Source organism: Rattus norvegicus, chromosome 6 (genome assembly GCF_036323735.1).
Source record: "Rattus norvegicus strain BN/NHsdMcwi chromosome 6, GRCr8, whole genome shotgun sequence".
Lineage (NCBI taxonomy): Eukaryota > Metazoa > Chordata > Mammalia > Rodentia > Muridae > Rattus > Rattus norvegicus.
The window spans coordinates 128,082,384-128,107,210 of record NC_086024.1 but is presented as its reverse complement, the minus strand read 5'-3'; the positions used below and the strand labels follow the sequence as shown (position 1 = coordinate 128,107,210).

At 49.7% G+C, this 24,827-nt stretch overlaps 2 protein-coding genes across 28 annotated transcripts in view; one reads left to right on the top strand and one right to left on the bottom strand.

Moving 5' to 3' along the window:
• The window catches only part of Prima1 (proline rich membrane anchor 1), a 60,907-nt gene extending 48,382 nt beyond the window's left edge, over positions 1 to 12,525 (top strand). The window contains exon 5 of one of the 2 annotated variants that reach the window (XM_006240495.5): positions 1,053 to 12,525. In XM_006240495.5, the coding sequence (XP_006240557.1) occupies positions 1,053 to 1,155 (103 nt within the window). In that variant the 3' untranslated portion in view covers positions 1,156 to 12,525. The remainder of the gene's footprint in view (positions 1 to 1,052) is intronic. The other variant, NM_001108721.2, reaches the window with a different exon arrangement.
• Positions 12,526 to 14,830: 2,305 nt separating this feature from the next.
• The window catches only part of Unc79 (unc-79 homolog, NALCN channel complex subunit), a 250,710-nt gene continuing 240,713 nt past the window's right edge, over positions 14,831 to 24,827 (bottom strand). For all 26 annotated transcript variants that reach the window (XM_063261997.1, XM_063261998.1, XM_063261995.1 and 23 more), the window contains 2 exons: positions 16,625 to 16,666; positions 14,831 to 15,417 (listed from right to left, as the gene is read on the bottom strand). In XM_063261997.1, coding sequence (XP_063118067.1) covers positions 15,217 to 15,417; positions 16,625 to 16,666 — 243 coding nt within the window. In that variant the 3' untranslated portion in view covers positions 14,831 to 15,216. The remainder of the gene's footprint in view (positions 15,418 to 16,624; positions 16,667 to 24,827) is intronic.

Here is a 24,827-nt window from a genome sequence, read left to right as displayed (position 1 = left end):
TTCAGGGTGGAGGCCAGAGACCTCCTGAACGACTCAAAGGAGGAGAAAGGGCTTTAGGCAGGCCAGAGAGTAGCAGTGTAATGTCACGCCCTCAGCAAGGGGGTTAGGCCCTTTTCAGGGCCTTCCTCCTAGCCTTCCTGATCCCTTGTATACAGAGGAGGAATGGACCTTGGGTTCAGTGGCCTCCGAAATGAGCTTTCGATGGTTTGATGAAACTGATCAAGATCCAAGGGCGTGCACTAGCTCAGCTTGGAAGCTCAGCTTGGAAATTCATCATCATTACCCCTGCCTTAACTGTCACCATAGTCACGGTCACCACCACCATCAACCCAACTGTGACCACACCTATTAAATCCCACCATAGCCCCCAGCCCCACCATCATTACTACCACAACTACTACAGCTATCATGCTGTCTACCAGCACCACCAGCATCTCCACCACCTCCCCTACCAGCACCACCTTCTCCACGTCATCACCACTACCGAAACCTCCTTCGCCATCATTAGCACACTAAACTGTCAGCATCACCCATCTACCACCACCACCGTCACCTCCTCCACCGTCACTAACCCCTTCTCTACCACGATTATCACCATAGCCACTGCCGGGAGCATCGCATCTCGGTAATCATCACCGCCATCGCCAGCCCAGCCGGCATGATGAACACCTCCACCACCCTTGCCACTCACTCACTCCAGTACCATGGTTTTGACTGCACAGAGGAGAGATACTAACCCTGGTTACTAATGCTTTTCCTTCTGAACCGGCGGCTCCCCAAAGGGATCGATCAGAGCTCGATCATGCTAGGCTGACCGCACAGTTTGGGTTATCCAGAACAGTTCCCATTTAGATTGTTGTCTCCTTCCCTTTCCCTTCTCACTGGACCCTGGCTTGCATACTAAATGATGTGGTCACCCTAATTAAGAGTCTATGCAGCATCTAATTGACCCCCACAGAGGTGCTAACCCGGACTATGGCTCGGAGGTTGCACCGTCACAGTTGCTCGGAACTGACGATGTCCTTGTGTCCCCCCACCCCGATCCTTTCTAGGAAACCACTGAGAAAAGATGAAAATGGCGCCAGCGTAGCTGAGTACCCCATGAGCTCCTCGCCGAGTAACAAAGGGGTGGATGTGAACGCTGCGGTGGTGTGAACCTGCAGGCCCTGGGACCCACTGGCCAGAGAGGCACCATGGTGACATTGGTAGACATGGATGACAGGTGGACATGAGCTGACCCTGGGCCTGTCCAGGACTCTGTGCTTTGTAGGCCTCGAGCCTCCTGAAAGAGATAGCATCCTCTTCCCAGGCTAGCCCTGGTCACTCCTGAGGGGTGCGGCACCGACACCAGGCCTGAGCCAGGCTCCCCTGCATGTGGCCCCTGAGCAGCACCACCACCCAGGGCTCTCCATACTCCTCCTTGTCTCCTGTTGGGCACACTGACTGTCCACCAGTTACTACTGAAAGCATGTATTCCAGTGAAAGCAGAGGGTCTGTCCATCTGCCTGGGGCAGAGAGGTACCCCACGTTAGCCAGAAGAAAGGTGAGCCAGGGACTTCTCCCATTCTGGAAGCTTCCTCTCCTGCAGGAAACCCACCTGCTCCTCTGTGGACATTCTTACAAAAGCCATCATCACACAGCCATGAGACTAATGTCCCCTTCCAAAGGTGCTTCCCACACATCTGTCCATCACTGTATCTGCCATGGTCTTCCGTCTCCAGAGCCTGTGTCACCCTCCTTCACCCAACCACAGCCTAGCCTGTGACTCCTTACTGCAAGCCTGCCTCTGGAAGCCGTGAGTTCAGCCTACATAGTCCCCCAGGGAGTGAACTCAGTGTCTTCCAGATGCCCAGGCAGAGGGTGTCTCAAGAAAGTCAGAAGTTCCCTTTGCCCACTCTGACACCCACCCCTGCCTCTTCAGGAAGCATCCGTGTGAACCAAACCCTGCCTCACCGGACAGAGGTCACAACTTGTGCCAAAACCTTACAAGCGCTCTGTGCCAGGCTGATGCTGGTCTAGTGCTCTGTGACCCGCTTACTCCCAGCAGTCCCCTGAAGCCTAAATTTGGTATCAGAAAGTTCCCAGGAGAAGGTGGCCTTCTGTGTGTCCCTGAGGTGGCTTTCTCTGTGGGCCAGAACTCTTAAGGCACCAGGGCTTCCTGAATGTGGGTAGAAGAGAAAGTGGAGAAGAGTCGTCTAGCCTTGATAACCCTCCACCCATAGGCTTGTTTCCCTGGAGGCCACCCACACAGTGAGGCCCATCCCTTGGCCTTTGTGATTTTGTATCCCTTGCCTCCTCTCCCCCAACTCTCCTCACCAGCCACATGTACTTGCCCAGAAGGAAGCAGACCTACTGGAGAGTTCAACGCTCCCACAGTGAAGAGATTTAGCTGGGTACATTAGTCCCCTCCTCAGCCACCAGAGATCTCTGGTGGGTGTTTGTGCTACATGAGAATTTCAAAGCCAGGTAAAACTGACAGACATGAGGATCAGTCCTTTGTAGCTGGGTGTCCTGAAGTTGCCACTGCTCTGCTCCCCTGTCAATAGGTGTAGGTTAAGGGGCGTTCCAGGGCACGGCATAGCTCCTGTAAATGACATTTGCCTTCCTTTGCTTGAGGACATGGTTTTGGGTTAGTTTTGAATTTTCCTTTTACAGCCTGCCTTGTGCTCCGGCACGGGGTTGCCAAGATCCTTCTCTGGGGCTGCCCCACCTCACCCAGGGGAGCATTGGGCCATCCTCTCTGGATGGGATCCCAAATGATGACGAAACCTCAGAGGAGGTAGATCAGGGACAGGCACGACAAGGGTGAGAAGCCTCTCAGGCTCCAGCCCAGTGCCTTGTCTCTCACGCCATCACACCTTGATCTAAACTGAGACAAGGGCCACCAGTCTCCTGGTGCCCGTGCCCACAGCAGACACTGGGCAGATAGGAGGCCTGGCCCTAGTTGCAAACATACACACCTTGGAACCTCACAGGGGATAGTAATACCCTCCTATTCCCACCTCCAGTTATCAAGTCCCAGGAGTGAGGAAGGAATCCTCCTAGCTGGAGAGGAGCTCCTTACTAGGGGGCCTGAGGGCTGGGTAGAGTCTGAGATCTCCATGTACCTATGTCCAGACCTTGGCTTAAACCTAGGTAGCACACGGTGTTTGTGTATATGTGTGTGCTATGAGCCAGCAGGGACTATGACTGAGGTTGCACTGTGCTTGGCTAGTGTACATGTAAATTCTCTTTAGTGGGCTTGCATTACCCCACCCCGCAGTTAGGGGGAGACCAAGGGAAGGGCCTAGGTTTTAAAAGGGTTCCCCGGAGAATGGCCTCTCAAGCTCAAGCTTGGCCACTTAGAGGGCGTGTCTCACATCCCAATAGAAGGCAGTAGCTTTTAAGCCCACATGGCTGTAACATACACAAAGTCAATGTCAACCAAGAGCCTGAACTTAGACCTTCACTTCAAAGGGCCCTGAGTCAGCTCCACGAAGACCTGTTCTCAGCGCAGCCTGAATGAATGCAGAGGTCAGAAGAAATGCCCGTGTTCACGAGTTTCCTCCGACGTTTTTCACTGTGGTTAAGTCATGTCAAAACTCAACAGCGTTTAGGCTCTCCCAGTTACCAGGTGTTTCTACAAGCCTTCTAGAAGACATTTTGGATGAAAGAGAAGTAGATGTAAAAAAAAATATATAGGCGTATTATATATAGTTATATATATATATAAAGAGATACCTATCTATACAAATATATATATATATATAAATATTGTACTCTGATCTGTACAAATATGACCTAAACAGTCCAGGTAGTATGTGACCCGCAGTGCATGAATGTAAATACCGTGAACTCTGCCTTCTTAGCAATGCGTGCGTGTGTGTGTGCGTGTGTGTGCGTGTGCGTGTGTGTGTATGTGTGTGTGTGGCGACTGTTGCCGCTGGCACATGGCCTTGGTGGGCAGGTACACGCGTCAAGACTCAGCAGCCTCTTCCTTACGAAAAAGGAGGCATCGAGGTTTTTTTTTTACTGTCAATAAAAATGTACTTATAAAGACGGCTCCTCACTGTTGTCTGTAATGGGTGATGGACCCTGAACAGGAGTAAGAAGGGGCAGGCAGGCTACTGTGAACCCAGGGCGGGCTGGGCACTTTGCAGGTGCTTTAAGTCTATTGGTGTATCCAAAAGTCACAGGGGTCTGTTTATATTCGCTTTGGTTTTTGAAGACATTTTTTTTCATTTTTGCGTGTATGAATGTTTTGTCTGCATATACATATATATACATAAATGAATGTGTGTGTATGTGTGTATGTGTGGATATACACACATATACATATACATACACACACATGTAAACATATGTGCGTGTGTGCCTGGTGCCCTTGGAGGCCTGAAGCAGGTATAGTATAGGCATATTATAGGCACGCACACACACACACCACACATACATACACACACACCACACACACACACACACACACACGCAAGATACACACCACACACACACCACACACACACACATACACACACACACCACACACACACACCACACACACACACACACACAAGATACACACCACACACACACACCACACACACACACATACACACACACACACCACACACACACACCACACACACACACACACACGCAAGATACACACACACCACGTACACACACACACAAGATACACATACACCACGCACACACACACATACACACCACACACACACACACACACACACACACACACACACACACACACACACACATGCCTGGTGCCTGAAGCAGGTATCAAATCCCCTGGAACTGGGTTTATAGCTGGGTTTATAGATGGCTGTGAGCTGCCCGATGTGGGTGCTGAGACCAGACCTGTGACCTTTCTAGAGAATCAAGTGCTGTTAATGAAGCACCATCTCTCCAGCCCAAGGGCTGGCGTTTCCAAGCTCCGTCCTGTTCCTCATCCTCTCACCAACTGCCTCCATCTAAGCCGAGGGTAAAGCCACAGCCTTTCCATTTTGCCTGGGTGGAACTAATCCAGACGCAGGACTCCCATGGACCATACTAAGAAGGTTCCAGGAGAATGGTCCGGCCTTGCTGTGGGTATCCAGGCATTGAGAATCTCCCGGTCATGATGGAGGAGGAAGGAGATTGGGCCTGTGACTGCTGTCCTAGGACATCCATCCAGCCTGGATATCAGTACTCCGTTCCCTGGCCTGAACCATGCTGCAGCAGAGGGGCCTCAGGAAGAGCAGGTCCACTCTAGACTGGCCTGAGCCTGAAGGAAGCAGGGCAGGAACCACTGAGGTCTGTGCAAAGCTCCAGACCTCACCGGGAAAACTTTACCAAGCTTCCACCTTTCCACTTGTGCCGGAAGGGAGAGTGGGAGAAGGAATGCTATTGTCCTCAACTTTAGGGTAGGAAGATGGATCAGGGAACAGATTCTGATGGCCAAAGTCACACAGAGACCAGCCAACAAGGATGGGGCTTGTACCTAAACCTTCATCACTGGTCTCTGCTAGGACTGAGAGGACCCTAACATAGACTGTCTCCCCATAATCGAGGTACAACTGCTTTTCCCTACTTCCTTCTGGTCCTCAATCTCTCACTGACTTCAGTGAGTTGGGGAGGGACAAAAGAGCCCTCCACATCCTGAACTAGGGGTGTATGTGTCTCCCAGCTGATCTCCTGTTGAGAATGCTGTCACCTCAAGATAGGGACCCTGGCAAGCATCTGTATTCCAGGCACCAGGGAATTGTGGAGATCCCTGCTGAGCCGGAAATGTTTTTCTCAGCCCTTTCCTGGTAGCAGTAAGACCTGATAAGCTGCCAGCTCTGGGAATTCCCATTCAAGCAGGCACAGAGTGGAAGGACTATCATCCCAGGTACTGTGGATATAGCTGTCATTAAAAGTGTCCACACCACTCAGGCTTTCCACATGGCTCCTCTACCTTGATGCTGTGCGGGATGGAATACCTTGAGCCTCATACACACTCCTGTCCACCCCAGCCAGGGTTCCACAGCAGCAAGCCGGGGACCAGACGAAGACAAGAGAGCAGCCAGCCTGTGTATAAGGCTCTGTCCATTTGTCCCCCAGAATGGGGCTCTAAGGGCAGATTTGGTGACGGGGGAAGGGGAGAGGCTCTCAGCACAGAGCAGTGGCACCAGACCCCTCCTAGGTGTCTTGTCCCGCCCCAGTTCTCCTCGAGGAGGTCTCTGTTACTAGTTTCAGCCCGACGACCAACAGTGCGCACTGCTCTGACCAGTCTGACAGCAACATGTCTGCCACCACAGGCATGATACACAGTGGCCCTGGAGGAGAAGAGGCATAAAACCATTCTTGGGCCCATGAGATTGGTGGAAACCGGCCACCCTTCCTCTATCCTTCCATAAAGTGTGGCACCCAAACATACCCTAGGCGCCTGGAAGTCAGTCCCGGATGTCAGCTGGTCATGGCCTTACTGTAGGCCATCCACCCAACTAGTGTCCCGCCACATGCCCATTCAAATATCAACTTGGAGGGCATCTGAGAAGTCCCTTGCTGGGTCTCCTGAAGTCCTGTGTCTATCCCATCACAGTCAATCAGATACCCCCCCCATCTCCCATATTAGGGTGAGCCATTGGCCAAAAACTGTCCTCTGAACACCTCTGGGATCTCCTGAACACATCATCCAGTTCCTTCTTTCTTTACGCCCACCCCCAACCCAACAAGGAACTTTACCTCCCAGGAGCCATGCTGTAAACAGGCCCGGCTTCCCCACCCTTGAGGGCCCAACTGGACTCCTCAGAGGTCCTTGGCTATTGAAATATGTCTCAGCCTTTCATGTAGCCCTGCAAACCAACATCCACCCTCCTGGCTCCTCCTTCTAGCCACCCATTCCACTCCAGGTCTCTCTAGCTGACTGAAACTTTTCCTCCATCTACTGTCTGTCCACCTGCCATTCATCCAGTCCATCCACTGGCTGCTGCGCCTCCCTCTCTGGTCTTGGCCTTCTGTCTTGCTGCCCTGGGCCCAACTCCCCACCCCACTCCCACTCACTCCCACCCATAGCTGGATATCTGCAGGTTTCTGATGTGCACCACCACCACTCCTTGACCTGCCCTTGTCAACCTTGATTCTTTTGGCTTATCTCTCTCTACCATCCAAGTCCTGTCCAGAGGCTGCCTCCTCCCTGTGCCACAGAGTGTCCATGCACCCTGCACAGGGCCCCTTCAGTTCAGTGTAACTCTCATTTTCTTTGCTCCCCCGTGGGCCTGACCCCTCCCATTATCCCCTGCCATGTGACCCTGCGAGCCCATTGAGACTCTTGACACACACTCCCATACTCATGCTATGTCCTGGGGATACGGCAGGGCCCCATCCTGGTGGTGTCACTAAGCTGGTGACAGTGACAGTTCAGCAATGTGCATGTAGCAGCAGATGAATGAGTACATGGAGGCAAAAGACACCCCGGGTCAGCTTTCCAGCACTTCTATACCTTGACTTGAACCCTTCCCTTAAGCCTAGGGGTCACCCCTCTTTACAGAGGGTTAACTAAGTTTCAGAAATGTTAAGGGGCTTCGAGAGCTCGAGGGAGCAGTGCTATAGTTAAGATACAATTCTGCATGGCCACAAGTTCCAACTCTTCCGACTCAGATGGGCTCACAGATTTCAAATGATCCATACCTCCCCCACTTCCCTACCACAAACAAACAATCAAGAGTTACTTCTTCAAAGCTCAGCAAAGGGGCAGGGCCTGTAGCCCTCTCAGCCTCTAGAAGCTGGATCTAACAAAGGTTGCTAAACCGGTGACCTCTGGCCAGGCTCTTCGGTCTCAGAGCCTCAGCTCTCTCTGTGTGGGGGAGAATGAGGCCTGGCAGGTTCTCTTTTATCCCTCGTGACTGCCTCTGAACACTCCTAGTTTCTCTCTGGCCTATCCCATTCATCTAGCTACAATATCGCAATGCTGCCCTGTGAATAAAGGCTGGCTTGTGCACACACTTCCTGCTCTACCTCTGTTAGAAGATGGGGTGTATGGGAACAGGTACCCTCTCTGGGTTCCGGTCTTGCTTCCTTACCAAATCTCCAGCCCTCCTAACACTCTAAAGTGCCTGATGTTGGAAATGTTCATTAAATTTACCGGTTCCCAGTGGTTTACAAATTCAACACAGTATACAGGGACATAGAGAAGAAAACATTTTATTTCTTACAAAGGCCTTCCGCACACAATTGGGTGTTGTGGAACCTGAATTTACACATGGTGATATTTTGTCCTCTTATTTCACTAGAGTCAGTCAGCTTCGCTTCCCGTGGCCAGACACTGTGACGTCATCCCAAGGGCCACTCACCTCCAGAAGGTGCCGGCCTGGGCCAGTGGACAGGCAACGGCAGTGCAGTCAGTCACTGACATGTACGTAGCAGCTGGCCTTAGACCCGATGACTTCTCAGGAGTCTCCAGTCTCTGCTGCAGAAGGACTGGCTTGGCTGCTTCCTTGGACTGACCAGGCAGTGCCTCGCTCTTCTAGCTCCTGGGGTCACTAGCTGCCCACCTAGTACTTGTGCTAGAAATGTCCTCCTGATGTATTTTATTTTCTTAGTCCCAGACTCTTGGGGATTCTGGCCTCTTCTCAGGCACATGGGCGAAAGGACTGTAGATACTTGAGGGATCCCAGGTGCAAGTCTAGATCTGCAACTATGTAACTTCTTGAGGAAAGATAGAGATACACCCCCTGGCCTCCCAGCCCTCCCTCCTTTCTTCTCTCCTTCTTTGACCAGCATTCTACTAGCGTCCAGAAGAGGTGGGTACTATTTTCTCATCCTGTCGGACTAGAACTTTCCCCAAGTTCCGGCTTCCTCCTGCCCCCACCATCCACAGAATAGACAGAGGCGTGCTGTTTCCTGGAGAGGAGTAAAAAAAAAATATGCAGTTATTATTTTCAAAATATTATCCCCATTACAAACACAGTGCTGTGCTCACTCCATGAGACTCCAAATGCTGGCAGAACGTGCCGTGTGGAGGAGGATTCCCCGGCTGCTCATTCAGACTTGGAGACGTGGGAGCCTTGAGTCAGCGCACAGAGCGAGGCAGCGTGGGAACAGCACACTGAAGAACTAGAGCCAAGCACCCGTGGCAAGCTGTGATTTCTCTTCAGCAAAACACCAGCTGTCACCAGCGTTATGGTAAGTGGTGACACGCAGACTCAGGATGGGGCAGGTCCCAGAAGAGCTCATCTCTGACTTACTTGGAATCTCTTTTGGTGTTGAGGACAGACAACACCTCTTACACTTTTTATAGGGGTGGAGAACTGTCACCTCCACTTTGCCGCTAATGACACTGAAGCTTAAACATTTCATGCTGGTCAGAGGGTAGGAGAACATGAAGGTCCCACACCCAACCCCAGCCTGTAAAGCCCAAGTCTACGCCATCTCCTTTGGTCCCCACTGGAGCCTGGTTTCTGCTCCACAGACTGAAAATCTCCCACACCCTGCTGTCTGCCCAGAGCCCCCACCCCATTGGCCTCCACCTTCGCAACTCCCTCTCCTCTAGGCAGTGTGAGTGTCCTCACCGAGAAAGAGCTGCGCTCCTTCAGCCTGATTAACCATTGATTCCTGTCTTTGCTAAGTGGCCACTTGAAGAAGTAGAAATCAAGGTGTCAGCCAGGCAGCCCCAGGAGACACCCTTCGCCGATGGTCCCCAAGGACCTGTCTGGGCTGTGTAATTAAAACACTGCTTTGTTCCTGAAACAACCATCGTCTCAAACTCCTGTGAACCTTGCAGAGTGTAGCTTGTGCCAGGAGCTCACCTCGGCGTACCCACCTGTCCTCAGCTTCTCTATGCAAGAATTCAGCACGGTGCTGGGATGCAGGGTCCTTGGCAGCCCAGAGCCGGTATCAAAGGAGTGATGTCAACCAGGAACATGCAGGTCAATGTGGAGTAAAGAGTATGGCCCCAGGCCCTGCTTTTCCCTTTGCCCTTTGTCCCCTGTTGGCTGAGGGACTCCTTGGAACCTGTTGGCTAGAGCTCAGTCTAAGCTCAGATTAGTAAAACCCGAGCCTTCTGGGCAAAGAAGTAAAGGAGAGGGAATGCAGAACCAGGGACCAACTCAGAGACCACAGGAGTTCTGTCCAGAGGCTGTGGCGTTGTTTTTCCTGATTCTGAGACCAGATTGGTGGTGGGAGCTAGCCCACACTGGAAACCACTGGGTTTTCAACCACAGATACTCCAATCAAAAGAAAGAGTAAAACTGAAAGCTTGTCACACAAAGGTACCCTGGGCATCATCAGCCTGTAGGCTCCTCACTGATGCCTTTGGATCTAAATAGTTCTTGTGAGTCAGACGAGCGGCCAAGGCCCCTTCCGGTGTCTAGTTGCCAGCTTCTGTAATGGACAATCTGAGGCTGCTGGAGGCAGACACATTGCTGAAGGGGTCCCGCAAAGAGCCTCCTTTTCCTCATCTCTGATATGAGGCCCATAATTAAGGGGTTGGGGTGCCGACCACACACCATTGTAAAGATTAAATGACATCACATTAAAAGCTTGTGGCATGTAGTAAGCCCTTGTCAGTGCTGTCCAGAGCTATAGTTAGTCAGGGGCAGGTCTTTTCAGAACTGACTGAATCCCACACAGCAGCTTCCACACTGAAGAGCTAGCTCATTACTACAACCTTCAGTTCATCCAAGTTTATTCTTTTTCCTATCGTCATTATTATTAATTCTGTGGTGCTAAAGCTTGAACTCAGGATGTTAGGCACACACGAGGCAGGCATTACACCCCACATCTTTTTAAAATTTTTATTTAGAGATGGGGGGTCTAAGTTGCTTAGGCTGGCCTTGAACTTGGGGCGTCTCCTGCCTCAATCTCCCCTGCAGAAAAATGTGTGTGTGTGTGTGTGTGTGTGTGTGTGTGTGTGTTTTACGGGTGGTGGTGGGGGGGAGAAGAGAAGGGGAACCTGCAGTTGAAGAGAAGAATTTTTAAAAGGTATCATAGTAACTGTGAGACTAACTGAGGTTCAAATTATGATCTATAATTTTTCCACAGAAATCAAAAGAGGGAAAACACCTTTGTCAGATGAAGTTACTCTTTTGTGAGGACAAAACTGAGGACAGTCAATAAACAGAAATGCTTCCAGAAAACCCCTGGACTTCTCTAGACACAGCTTCTGACACAGCTCAGCCAAGACAAAAACAAGCAGTTTCTAGCAGAGCTCTGACATGGGGATTTACAGCCCTCAGTGTAAGCCACTGCCAGCAGCATGGCCCAGAATGGGCGCTTGGCTCAGGGCCTTCCAGTGTGCTGCCTGTACAATCAGGAGGAATCTCTACACCTGTCTCAGACAGGACAGTAAGGGCAGTGTCTAGAAGCCATTTGGGACCTTGTAGACACTCAGTATACAGTGGCTGCCTTGGCTGCCCTTGAAAGTCCCTCCTACAGGCTCACTGCTTGCTTCTTAGCTGTGGTGGAGCTGGCCAGCCTCTCTTTGACACCTCGGCCATCATGAGTCATGGGTCACCCTTCATAACACCATGGTTTTATACTGTGCAATGAGTTCCACCCATTCCATTCTGCATAAGAACCATTATTGTCAAAACAAGTCATTTGCCCAATATACACATTTGCAAGGGTACAGTGAGTGCCTGCACTGTCCAATGAGTGCAGAGGTCCTCCAATCACAGCCCGTCAGTCCTGGGGGACAACTTGTCTTCTCTGACCTGTTCCAGTCTTCTGCTCCGTTGTCACCTGAGACGCACATGGAGCAGTTGTGCTACTTGGCCTTGGAGGAGATGCTTAAGGAAGAAATCGCTGGAGATATCTCAATGTGGGCAGAGTGACACGCTTGCAAGTTGATGACAGACAGGGGACTCTTGGGAACTGTTAGCCAATGGGTACATTTTGGTTCCTGTGGCCTTGCAGATCTTGATTCAGATGTGCTGGCTCAAGGGAAAGCCAAGTAAGTGTTCGGTGCTGAGCTATCCTCATCCATGTCTCTGCCAGGTAGCAGCAGTCCTTCGGACGTCTGTGGATCCTTCTGGTCTCCCAGCAGCATCACAGTCCTCGGCCTGCTTGGACTTTCCATTCCCCAGGATTGGTGGAAAGACCCATTTTACAGAAAGGGAAAACAGAGGTCCAGACACAATAATTGGTCCAAGGTCAACCAAGAAGTAAGAGGCATACGCACCAAGGCAAATCACTGACAACAGAATCTTCGTACTTAAAGAGTTGTGGTCCATGACACCCGTGGGAATCTAAGAGTAATCCGATGACACTGGATCCAGTAGAATTCCCTCAGGTGACTCTTTAATCCTTCTCCAAGCTACCAGTGCTTGCCACACCTGAACCAGGTGACATTTTCCTGGGCTCTCCCCACCCTTGCCTTGCTTTCACGGCTATGCTTTGGCACTGGGATACATGTAGCTGATGCTAACACAGGATATGTTCGGGAACCCAGTTCTTGGGTTGGATAGCCTGGGGACCAAGCTTTGCTTTGCTCCTTACAAGCAATGTGACCTTGGATGAGTATCTTTACCTCTCTAGGCTTTAGCAAGAATAAAAACAACAATTTCCTAAGTGTTTGCCGTGTGTCAACTATTGCCCTAAGTTTCACTAGAATTTGTACATTTTTTGCATTAAGAACCCCATGAGGTAGAAAGTGTCTTTGTCCCTCATTTAAAAGATGAAGAAACACTAATAAAGAAATTTCGAGCATCCTGAGGTAGTGGGGTTCTAGCTCAGTGCTCCTTTGTGGTTTTTGCTAGGGACAGGGGTTAGCATATGCTCTGAAGGGCCAGGTGGTGGCTACATTAGGACACTTTCTAGGCTACAGTGTCTGTTGCAACTCAGCCCTGCTACTGCAGTCCAAGAGCAGTCACAATCTACATGTGAGTGGCAGTTACTTCTTGCCCAATCACACTTGAACAGGCCATGGATGGATATTGACCTGTGGACTGTTTCCAGCCTATGAATGGCATCTGGCCATTGGACAGTCTCTGACCTGTACTGCACCTTACATCTTGCCAGTGGGCAGTAAGTAGCCTATAGATGGTATCTGGACTGTGAGTTTAGTTCATCTGTTCTTGACCTACATAAATACCTTTTCCTCCATAGGCAATCCTGGTAAAATGCCTTCTCTCTTCCTGTCTTCTAATACCTGAGCTCTAGCTCAGGGAGGGCTGACACAAGGTAACTAGGGATGATACTGGCATCTGTGGATGCAGTGTAGGCTGGGTAATTTATGAATCTCTATCAACCAATGAATACTCGTGATATACTGACCACAGGGACAGAGTTTGTGGCAATAAAATGATCATAGTCCTCAAGGGCAAGGAGACAGGTATGTCTGGGTGGGAGCACACAGTAGGTGGTAAGTGGGATTAAGTCTAGAATCCAGACACTGGTTTACGGGTTCAACTCCAGCCCTCACTGAGAATGCAAACAGAAAGGCAAGTGGAGACAGAAGCTTATTCAAAGAACTAGGGCAAGGATAAGTTGGAGAAGGAGCCTGGGGCCTGTAGTTGAGTCTGGATAGGGTAGTTAACAAAGCCACTCCCTCAGGAGACTGATTAGAACTTCCTCCTCTGGTGGGTAAATCCTTCTAGGAATCCCTGAACCAGAGCAGAATGGGACAATTCAGGCCTAGCTGAGCCCACTGGATATCACCACAAAGAATTAAATGCATCCAATTCAGCGAATATTACTAAACACCTACTATGTGCCACACTCTGGGGATTGGGATGGGACATGAGCCCGGAGCTGTCACCATTTGCAAGTGAAATCAATACGTGTACAACTGACTGGAACACAGGTATTCACAGAAACACAGCCAAGCATGGCTGGGGTGGAGGCTCCTGCCTTTCCGAAGAATATGTCAGTAAGATATAAACAGGGGCTCTTAGGACAGGCCAGGTTCCCTGCAGGTTCCCAGAAGCACCAAGCTCTGATTTTCCCGGGAGCACTCATTCAGCCAAGGACTCTGAGAAGTACGTCAGGCTTCCCAGAACAGAGGAGGAGGCTCTTGCTTACCAACTTGTTTTTAAAAAGGGAATTACCTTGTGCTTTCAAAGTCCTTGAAAGGGAGTGAACTAGATAAGAAGAGAAGCCCTTGTCTCTTGACGATTTTGGTCTTAGAGAAGGTGAGGATGCATAAAAGTCCTGAAGAGATGGTGGCCAGGAAGTAAACGCTAGCTCTGGAAACTGACTTTTAAAAACCCCAGGCTCACAAAGACAGTAAAAATGCATTTAATAGTATGTCAGCATCCGGGTTAAATGTCTACCCTGTCTTCTCTGGTCAGTGTTACAGCTTGGGGTGGGGAGATGGAGGGGAGAGGTTGCTTTGGGACTGCTAAGGTGTAAGTGTGCATAAACCTTGGAGCCCTTACAAGGTTAAAGTTTCGTTTTATGAAATGTAACTCCAGGGGCAGTGCTCAGAACCTGTGCAGGGGGCCTCCTCTGGTCCGCTGCGTGAGCCACCATTTTAAACGGAAGTCCTATACAAGTGCGAACAAAAGAATGGAACTGCTACTCACAAAACTAAAACGGTGACCTTACGTAAAGCTCGTAAGAGAGCCCAGCCCAGAACTACTGAGTTGAAAAACACATTTTAAAAATAATATGACTTAGCAGATGTTTTGGGGAAAGTGTGTTAAAAACAACAAACAAACAAACAAACAAACAAACAAAAAACCAATTTGCACAGTTTAGCCACTTAATTTCTAAGTGCACTTTGTAATGTTCCTTGCAAGCTGCCTCTCTTTCTAGGGCTAACGACAAGACGCTTCGGTCACGGATCACTGGATTCTAGTGACTCTAGTCCGTTTTTGTTTTGGTTTTATTGCATTTCCAGGAGTGGATTTTTAAGAAAAAAACACTACAAAGGTTTCAAAAACCCTATTTATTCTCTATCATCAAAAATAGCAACAGGGGGGCTTTATACAACTTTTCTGTGAGTACCCACCAGTCTATTTTTTTTTTCTTAAAAAAAATAGAAGTTAGATAAAGAAAAATGATTTTGGTTTTGTTGTTTTTTTTTTTTTTCTTAAAAAATAATGTAAGGAAACACTTAATCAGATAGCCCAAGGAGTCATCAGAAATATGTGTAGCAAGAAAGCTTCGTTGGTGGCCCTCTCCGGCCTTTGCACGTCTGTATACTAAACTAGAAAGAGTGTACAGTACCAAGGTTCCCCAACCTGCTTGGATCAAATTGTTTGTTTTATACCCATTATTGCTAAGCCAGCGTGTCGACACTGGAGCCGAGGAGTCCACTCATAGAGGATAAAATTGAGAAGCTGCTTCTGAGGACTGGATCTCCACCTGGGCCATTTTGAACTGGGTGCACTGCAGCCATTTCCGGAGGGCTGCTAGGCCAGCACTGCTCTGGCCCGAGCCGGGCAGCGTCCTTAGGCTGTGGTGGTTCACGTTGTTCTGAATGGCCTGGAGACGAAGCTGGAGGCCGGCGGATAAGTACTGTTAAGAAAGGGTAGACAGGTCAGTTCTTTTCAGCTAAGTGCGCAGGTCAGGAGGGGGATGGGCGTGGCAGTCGGTCTACAGGCATCAATCAGACCAGGTCTGAAGAGAGCTAGCTCGCTTTCCAATTTAGCAGCGCTAAGGGGTGGGGAGTGGGGGATGGGGGGGGATGAGCCTGCTCTACTCCATCCATACGGGGAGCTCAGGTTGGTTCACTGCAGTGGGAACATGGAGCTAATTCCCAGCACCTGGGCTACCACACTGAGCCTGAGCAATGGAGTGTGTGCTGATGCAATAGTTAGGTGTTCAGACTCTAGTGGGGAAGCTGTGGGACAGGGTCTATCAGCCTGTATTAAGGTACTGTCTCAGGAAGAGTGGGAACGTAACACTTGTTTCGGGGACTCCATGAGACAAGTGAGTGAAGACTTTCTAGAAGGGGACCCAGCTCGTAGCAGATGGTCGATACATTTTAATATTATGATGGCCTCTCAGTCGCCTGACACTGGACACAGAGGGGCCATGTCAAAGCTTATCCTTCTCTCAGCTCCTCGCCAAGCCCTCCTGTTCACACTGTTGGCCTGCTGGCTTTTGACATCTCAGATGTCTTGAGTCCACACCCCTCTCCTCCCACTGGCATGGCTTCCTAACCTTGGGAAGGAAATCCAGCAAGAGTGTTTTTGCCCTCCTCCTCTCCCCAGAGTTCTAGATGTCACGGACAGGCACCAGGTGTGGATGGAGCAGTGTTTGGCTCTGCCGTTTATCGCCTGACTAAGAGGTATGTGCCAAAATGTCACCACCAGTGAGACCCGGGGTTGAGAAACACATTCACTGGGGGGGGGGGGGGGTTCCCTTCCAGGATCTGGGGCCCTCCTTTCTTCCTAGAATTCTTTCCATCTCAGATTGTCATATGACATCACTGGGTTAGCCTGGGCTAGACTCCATGGTGATCCTTCTTAGATGGGGTTTGTCCTCTAATTAGGGGCCAATGCTTCTTCTTTCATCCACAGTGAGCAGAACCAGGACCCCTGCTGACGTCCTCTGTAAGCCCCTATCTGCCTAGAGTCTCTTGCCTTATCAGCCCAGGAGACCAGGAATAGGCCAACATGGTTCCTTCTCTGCAGTCAAGGGAGCAGTAATGTTCCCTTATGGATGCTCTGAGGTGCTCTGGAGGGAGTAGAGCTTCCAGACAGCCCGGGGGATGACTTACCTTGGTATTGGACTGAATCATTGGTAACCACATAGGGATCAGCTGTATGGAGAGAGACAGAAAGCTAGTTACTGCTGTCTTACACTCTCCCATATAAGCTTCCATTACTGCAAGGGAACACCACACGAGATTCAGGCCTGCCACACAGCCGCTGTCCTCAGTGGTGAGAAGTGGGCCTGCCACAGAGCCGCTCTTCTCTGTGGTGGCTTTCCCAGGCTAAACCCCACTGAGATGGTGGCATTTGGAGGTCAACAAGCCCCCCATGGCTGCTTAAAAAGCACACTGTAGAGTAGAGAGCTATGATCTCTTGGTTTTACCGAGCATGGGAAATTAAATGTGTATGTGTTTACTTCAACCCCTACTTTCTTGAAATGGGATGCCCTCCTCAGGATCTTTACAGAGAGGCTCTGAGAGGAGCGGCCACTGGATTTGCCTGAGGAGGTATGAGTACCACGGGGCAATGTGCAGAACACTGCTGAGACCTGACCTGTGTGGAACAGAAACAAGAGGGCCCTGGAGGTGTCTGGCTTGGGTGGGAAGCGAAGGCAAGACAGAGGCACAGCTCCGTGGGAGGGCGTGGAGGGGGGAGGTGAAGGGGTGTGGGAAGTGCCAGGGGCAGATTTTTAGGAAAGATATGGAGAGAGCTTAGAAGGCAAGATGGAGCTGGGAAGTTTTAAAGTGTGGGTACCCACGAGGGGAAGGGGGTGTGTCTTCTCCTTACTTGGGGTCATCTGACCCCATGGCAACTGTCTCTAGGAGCAGTTCTCTGCTCTCTGCTCTGACCTCTTGCTCAAACTTCTACCCATTACGATGTTCACGAATGTTCGTCACTTTGTAAATACGTCTGTCTTCTGATGTGTCCCCAGGAATCTCACTGGTGACTTGTAAATGGGACAAGAGATGCCAATCCAGTAAGTTTGGGGATGCTGGTTTATTCTGGCGCTTTCTCGGCACCTTCTTAAAGTGACAGGCACCGCGGCACTTCAGTCTGTGTTTCTCTTAAACATCGCCCCAACACAAGAGCAGGACTTTTGTGGATTAAATCGTATTTCCAGAAATTCTGTTTTGTAGTCCTAGCTGGCAGTGCTCAGAATGTGGCCTTATTTGGAAACAGGGCTGTTGAAGATGTAGTCAGTTAAGATGGGGTCATACCAGAACACCGGGGCCTCAATCCAGTACAGCCGGCCTCCTGGTCAATAGGGGAGTCTGGACACAGACGCACATGGGGAGAACATGAGAAGAGATAGAAGCCAAGAGATGCCAAAGGCTGGGAGAGAGAAGGCAAGATGCCCTCTTCCTGTCTGCCCAAGGAACCAGCCCTCTGGTACCCTGCTCCCAGCCCTCCAGCCCTCAGACTGTGAGAGCATAAGTTCCAGCCTGAGGTCCTCACCATGGTGACCCCAGAGTAAGAATACACGGTGCTCTGGGAAGGGACCAAGCCTGGATACAGCTGTGGGCATGTGCAGAGCCGTAGGGATGGGAGGGACTCGTGAATGCTGAGAAGAGGGAGTCTTAGCCGGTCACAGAAACGGGGTTTAGGAGACAAAGGCCAAGCCACCCACCATGAGCCCACAGATGATCTCAGGTGGCCCATTAGGGAGTCTGGGCTTAATTCCAAGTTCACAATGCCTCCCAAAGGCAGGCAGAGCCCTTTCACCACAGAGGCAGTGGAGCCAGCTGAAGAAAGAGGAAGAAAGACACGGACATTGGAGTCAGGGTCTAGAGTGAAGGCTGCTTGGTGGGCCAGGTAAAGAAGGAGGGTTCTGGGAATGCAAAGAGGGAGAGAGAGGGAGAAGGAAAGAGAGGGGGGGGTGTTTTCCTGTACAGGTAAACTGCGGTGGTCTGCACAGACATTCTGCATGCACAGGCAGGCAACCTGCAATAGTCTGAAGATGAATTTGCTATTCCACATGGCTAAAGTTCGAAGGGCAAAGTGGAGAGAGGAGAGCCACGTGGAGAAAGTAGGGGAAAGGAGCTGCACTCAGAGACAGAGTGCCACGGAGACGGAGTGCCACGGAAAGAGTGCCACAGAGACAGAGTGCCACAGAGACGGAGTGCCACGGAGACGGAGTGCCACGGAGACTGAGTGCCACAGAGACAGAGTGCCACGGAGAGAGAGTACAACAGAGATAGAGTGCCACAGAGACAGAGTACTACAGAGACAGTGCCACAGAGACAGAGTGTTACGGAGACGGAGTGCAATGGAGAGAGTGCCATGGAGAGAGTACCACAGAGACAGAGTGCCACAGAGACAGAGTACCACAGAGACAGAGTCCCACAGAGACAGAGTGCCACAGAGACGGAGTGCCACAGAGACGGAGTGCCACGGAGACGGAGTGCCACAGAGACGGAGTGCCACAGAGACAGAGTGCCACAGAGACCGAGTACCACAGAGACAGAGTGCCACAGAGAGAGTACCACAGAGACAGACTGCCACAGAGTGCCACAGAGACAGAGTGCCACAAAGACAGAGTGCCACAGAGACAGACTGCCACAGAGACAGAGTACCACAGAGACAGTGCCACAGAGACAGAGTGCTACGGAGACAGTGCCACAGAGAGAGTGCCACAGAGAGAGAGTGCCACAAAGACAGAGTGCCACAGAGACAGAGTACCACAGAGACAGAGTGCCACAGCGACAGAGTACCACAGAGAGTGCCACAGAGACAGACTGCCACAGAGACAGAGTGCCACAGAGACAGAGTACCACAGAGACAGAGTGCCACAGAGACAGAGTGCCACAGAGACAGAGTGCCACAGAGACAGAGTGCCACAAAGACAGAGTGCCACAGAGACAGAGTACCACAGAGACAGACTGCCACAGAGTGCCACAGAGACAGAGTGCCACAAAGACAGAGTGCCACAGAGACAGAGTGCCACAGAGACAGAGTGCCACAGAAACAGTACCACGGAGACAGAGTGCCACAGAGACAGATTACCACAGAGACAGAGTGCCACAGAGACAGAGTACCACAGAGACAGAGTGCCACAGAGTATCACAGAGACAGAGTACCACAGAGAGAGAGTGCCACAGAGACAGAGTGCCACAGAGACAGAGTACCACAGAGACAGAATGCCACAGAGACAGAGTGCCACAGTGACAGAGTGCCACAGAGACGGAGTGCCACTGAGACGGAGTGCCACGGAGATGGAGTGCCACAGAGACAGAGTGCCACGGAGAGAGAGTACAACAGAGATAGAGTGCCACAGAGACAGAGTATCACAGAGACAAAGTGCCACAGAGAGAGTACCACAGAGACAGTGCCACAGAGACAGACTGCCACAGAGTGCCACAGAGACAGAGTGCCACAAAGACAGAGTGCCACAGAGACAGAGTACCACAGAGACAGAGTGCCACAAAGACAGAGTGCCACAGAGACAGAGTGCCACGGAGAGAGAGTACAACAGAGATAGAGTGCCACAGAGACAGAGTATCACAGAGACAAAGTGCCACAGAGAGAGTACCACAGAGACAGTGCCACAGAGTGCCACAGAGACAGAGTGCCACAAAGACAGAGTACCACAGAGACAGACTGCCACAGAGACAGAGTGCCACAGAGACAGAGTGGCACAGAGACAGAGTACCACAGAGACAGAGTGCCACAGAGACAGACTGCCACAGAGTGCCACAGAGACAGAGTGCCACAAAGACAGAGTGCCACAGAGACAGACTGCCACAGAGACAGAGTACCACAGAGACAGAGTGCCACAAAGACAGAGTGCCACAGAGACAGAGTGCCACAGAGACAGAGTACCACAGAGACAGACTGCCACAGAGACAGAGTGCCACAGAGACAGAGTACCACAGAGAGAGTGCCACAGAGACAGACTGCCACAGAGACAGAGTGCCACAGAGACAGACTGCCACAGAGACAGAGTGCCACAGAGACAGAGTACCACAGAGACAGACTGCCACAGAGACAGAGTGCCACAGAGACAGACTGCCACAGAGACAGAGTACCACAGACACAGAGTGCCACAGAGACAGAGTACCACAGAGAGAGTGCCACAGAGACAGACTCCCACAGAGACAGAGTGCCACAGAGACAGAGTGCCACAGAGACAGAGTACCACAGAGACAGACTGCCACAGAGTGCCACAGAGACAGACTGCCACAGAGACAGAGTACCACAGAGACAGACTGCCACAGAGTGCCACAGAGACAGACTGCCACAGAGACAGAGTGCCACAGAGACAGAGTACCACAGAGAGTGCCACAGAGACAGTGCCACAGAGACAGAGTGCCACAGAGAGTGCCACAGAGACAGTGCCACAGAGACAGAGTGCCACGGAGAGAGAGTGCCACAGAGAGAGTGCCACAGGTCTACAAGGGGCCTCTCTGTACTTGAGCTGAATACCAACCAGTGTGCACCAGCAGAAAAAGCACCCAACACTGAGATAAAAATTGTGTGAAGCGACTGGAGGGAAACATCCATGCTGGTCACACAGGGCGAGTAGAGTCTGTGCTCTCTGGATGGGTGAGAGGGGAGAAGGTGGATGTGTAAGTCTGGCAGGAAGGGGCTCCGTCACAGTGGTGCTGTGGAAGCTGGAAGTGCCACTTCTACCCCTACTGGAAAAGCTGAGAGCCAGCCCAGAAAGGTTCAAAGGCTTGTGAGCAATTTAATTACCTTATGAGTATGAAAACAGCTAGCAGATCCACAATGTCAAGAATCAAAAAACAAATAAAAATAAAAGTCCAACAAGGCATGCGAAGAAACAGAAAAATGACCCACAAATGAGAAGAAAAGCCAGTTAATAGAAGACAAAGTCAAAAGGACCCAGACAATAGAATTAAAAGAATCGTCACACCTATTTTTAATTAAAAAGTTGTTCATTGATGAATAGTGTGTGTGTGTGTGTGTGTGTGTGTGTGTGTGTGTGTGTGTATGAGAAAGATAGAGAGATGGAGAGGGGGGAGAGAGAGAGAGGGAGAGGGAGAGAGAATGAGAATGGACGTGGACATCAGAGAACAACTTGCAGGAATCTGTTCCCTTCCCCACCATATGGGACTCAGGCATCAAGACCACGTCATCAGTCTGGGCTGCAAGTTTTTGCCTGTGAGCATCTCATCAACCCCACTATGCTCATTTCCAGGAAGACCAAGAGAAAGGAAGGCTGAGACAGTCGGATAGAGTTGCTGAAGATAAACAGTTGAAAACAACTGTGGTGATGTCTCCCCGACCCCCAAAACAGACAAACAAACAACAACCTATAAACCCTAAGCCCCAGCAACTCAAACACAGGAGGGTAAAGGAAATGCTACCAGGATGCACCATCTTCCAAACACCTTACAGTGGTGGTAAAGATAAGGCCTCAAAGCGAGGGAGGGGGGTGTATCATGACAGCCGAGGAAAGGCAGGACCCATGCAGACTCCTGCTGGGAACATGGGAGCAGGCAGGTAGTGGGTCACAGCACCTCTCAGACACTGGGTGACACTGTGGACCCAGAGCCTGCTACCCAGAGCATTGGATTGTTAAAGCACTGCAAGGTGTAGTATCCCAGGACAGAGGCAGGAGGATTACTGAAATTCAAAGCCAGCTGGGTCTACATAGTGATACCTTATTAAAAATATACTTATTTAAATATACAAAACAAATGAATATAAATTGTGAAATATTTTTGAGACATTAAAGTAATTCATTACCAGCAGGCTGGTGTGAGAAGTGTTTTTTTATTTATAGTACAGAAGGAGTGATAACAGAAGGTGGATGTGTAACCATGAAGAAAGAGAAAATGGCCAGCATGGGGGCCTGGAGATGTCTCAGTGGCTAGAGCAAGTCTACTCATAAAGACCCAGGTTCGGTTCCCAGCACCCATGTCAGGTGGCTCACGACCATCTGTAACTCCAGCTCCAGGGGATCAACACCCTGTTCGGATGCGGTGGGGGGGGGGAGTACACACATGTGGACACTCCCCGCAGTCACACATCCATAAATAAAAGCAAAAACCAATCCTTAAAAAGAAAGTGGCAAGTGAAAACAACAGAAAGTACAATGACCCCAAAGCCCATTTCAAAGCCCTTTAAGTGACTGTTAATTATTTAAGTCAAAACAGCAAGACAGCCTGGACATGGTGGTGTAGGTCTAGAATCTCAGCTATCTGGGGGAGGCTCAGGCAGGAAGATTATAAGTTCAAGGCTTCCTTGGGCAATAGAATGAGTTCAAGGCTCACCTGGGCAACTTACTGAGACACTATATCAAAAGGCTAAAAGATAAAAAGATATGAGTGTGGTTTTATGGAAGAACACTTCCTAGCACACACATAGTCCTAGGTTAAACTCTAATGCATGATCATCATCACCATCATCATCATCACCATCACCACCACCACCACCACCACCATCATCATCATCATCATCATCCTTGCAATGTGTGGTCTGGTTTACAACATGTATAGAGACAGGAAGTGGTAATAAAGACAAGTAATACTACAGTATTGCTTGAAGATCATGGTAAGTTAAAAAATATATATACACTGTAAAGTCAAAATCAACCACTAAAAGTAATAAATGGAATACTGTTAAGAAGATAATTTAAAATACCTCTAAAAAAATCTCCAGGTCAGACAAGAAGCTAAGACAGAAATGAAGAAGTGTTTTTTAACTCAACTGAAGTGAATGTATACCACCCAAGTGAGGGAAAGCACTTAGAGCAGCACCCAAAAGGAAACTAAGTCTGAACACCGGTGCTTGAAAAGAAAATTCCAAATTAATGACCCAAGTTCCCATCTTAAGAAAGGAAACAAAGAAAAGCATAGTCAGAATATAATCACAAAATTCTCCATTAATCCAAACCGGGGGTGGGGGTGGGGAGAATAAAGGGCAAAGAACAGATGAGAAATACAGAAAACAATTGAAAAGCTGGTTGATTTAAACCCACAATGTGACAAAATACACAACATGAAAATGGCCTAAAGACTTTAACCAAAAGGAAGAGGGTGTCAAACCGGATGCTTTTAGAAAGACAGCTGCCTGCACAGTGTCTGCAAGAAATACACGTTATTGACACAGATTAAAAAGATGGGGATAGATTTACCATCCTAACACTAGGTAAGAAAGGCCTACCTTGATTTTTATCAACATTCAACAAAACAGCTTCCAGGGGAAAGATTCGCCAAGTATAAAAGGTGATATTTCATAGTTTCAAGTCATTAGGAAAGACAGGAATCCTATAGATATAGGTCTGACTGGAGAGCTTCTTAATAATTATACATAAAATTGAAACTGATAGGACTGGGCAGAGACAAAGCGAGCGCACAAATTACCCTGCTCTCCTGACACTCCCTTCCCACAGGCTTAGCAGACCATGAGACATGGTTGTGGATCAAGCCGACAGAAATAGGATACGACCACTTTAGGAATACTTCTGAGAGAAGTTGAACACATACGAATGTAAAGACAGAGCGTGCTTGTGGGTCAGGAGATGATAATTGTTAAGACTGAAGTTTCTTCCAACCTTAGGATTCAAAGAAATCCCAGCAGTCTGAGCGATCTTCTAGAAATTGACAAGCTGATCTTAAAACAACCTTTCTGTGAAGACAAAGTCCCTATAAATGTCAAACCGCTTTGAAAAGGATGAATGAAGGACCGTGGCTTCTGTGACGGGATGACCATTGAGATGTAAAAGTACTCGATAGAAAATCAACAGTATGTTTAACAGCAACAGTGGAATAATTACACTTGGTAGACGCGAAAAGTATCACGTTTCACGCCTCACATCACACAAAAATCATTCAGGATGCGCCACGGGCACGAGTGTGGGAGAGAACACACATAAAAACTGGGGGAAAACGAAAATGTCCGATACAGGATTGGGCATGCATAAAACCAGCCCGGGGATGCTGAGTGGGGAGGGCAGTGAGTTCAAGGCTAGCCAGAGCTACATAGGGAGGGCACTGCCACAAAAGAAAATGGAAGTGGGAAGGGGAGAAGCAAGACGAGGAGAGGAGGCTGGAAAGACTTTCTAAAATTACAATATCAAAGTGATTTCTTTTAAGTTGAGACTTGGACACAGTGGTGCACGTTTGCAATCTCAGCACGAGGAGGACCAGGAGCTCAAAGCCAGCTTTGGGGTTGAAGTAGCTCTAGGGCCAGCCTTGGCTACGTGCGGCACTGTCTAAATAGAGAGACAGAGAAGATGGGAAAGGAGGAGAAAGATCTAATGAAGGATACTTCACCAAAACAAAAATCCTTGGCACTGTCCAG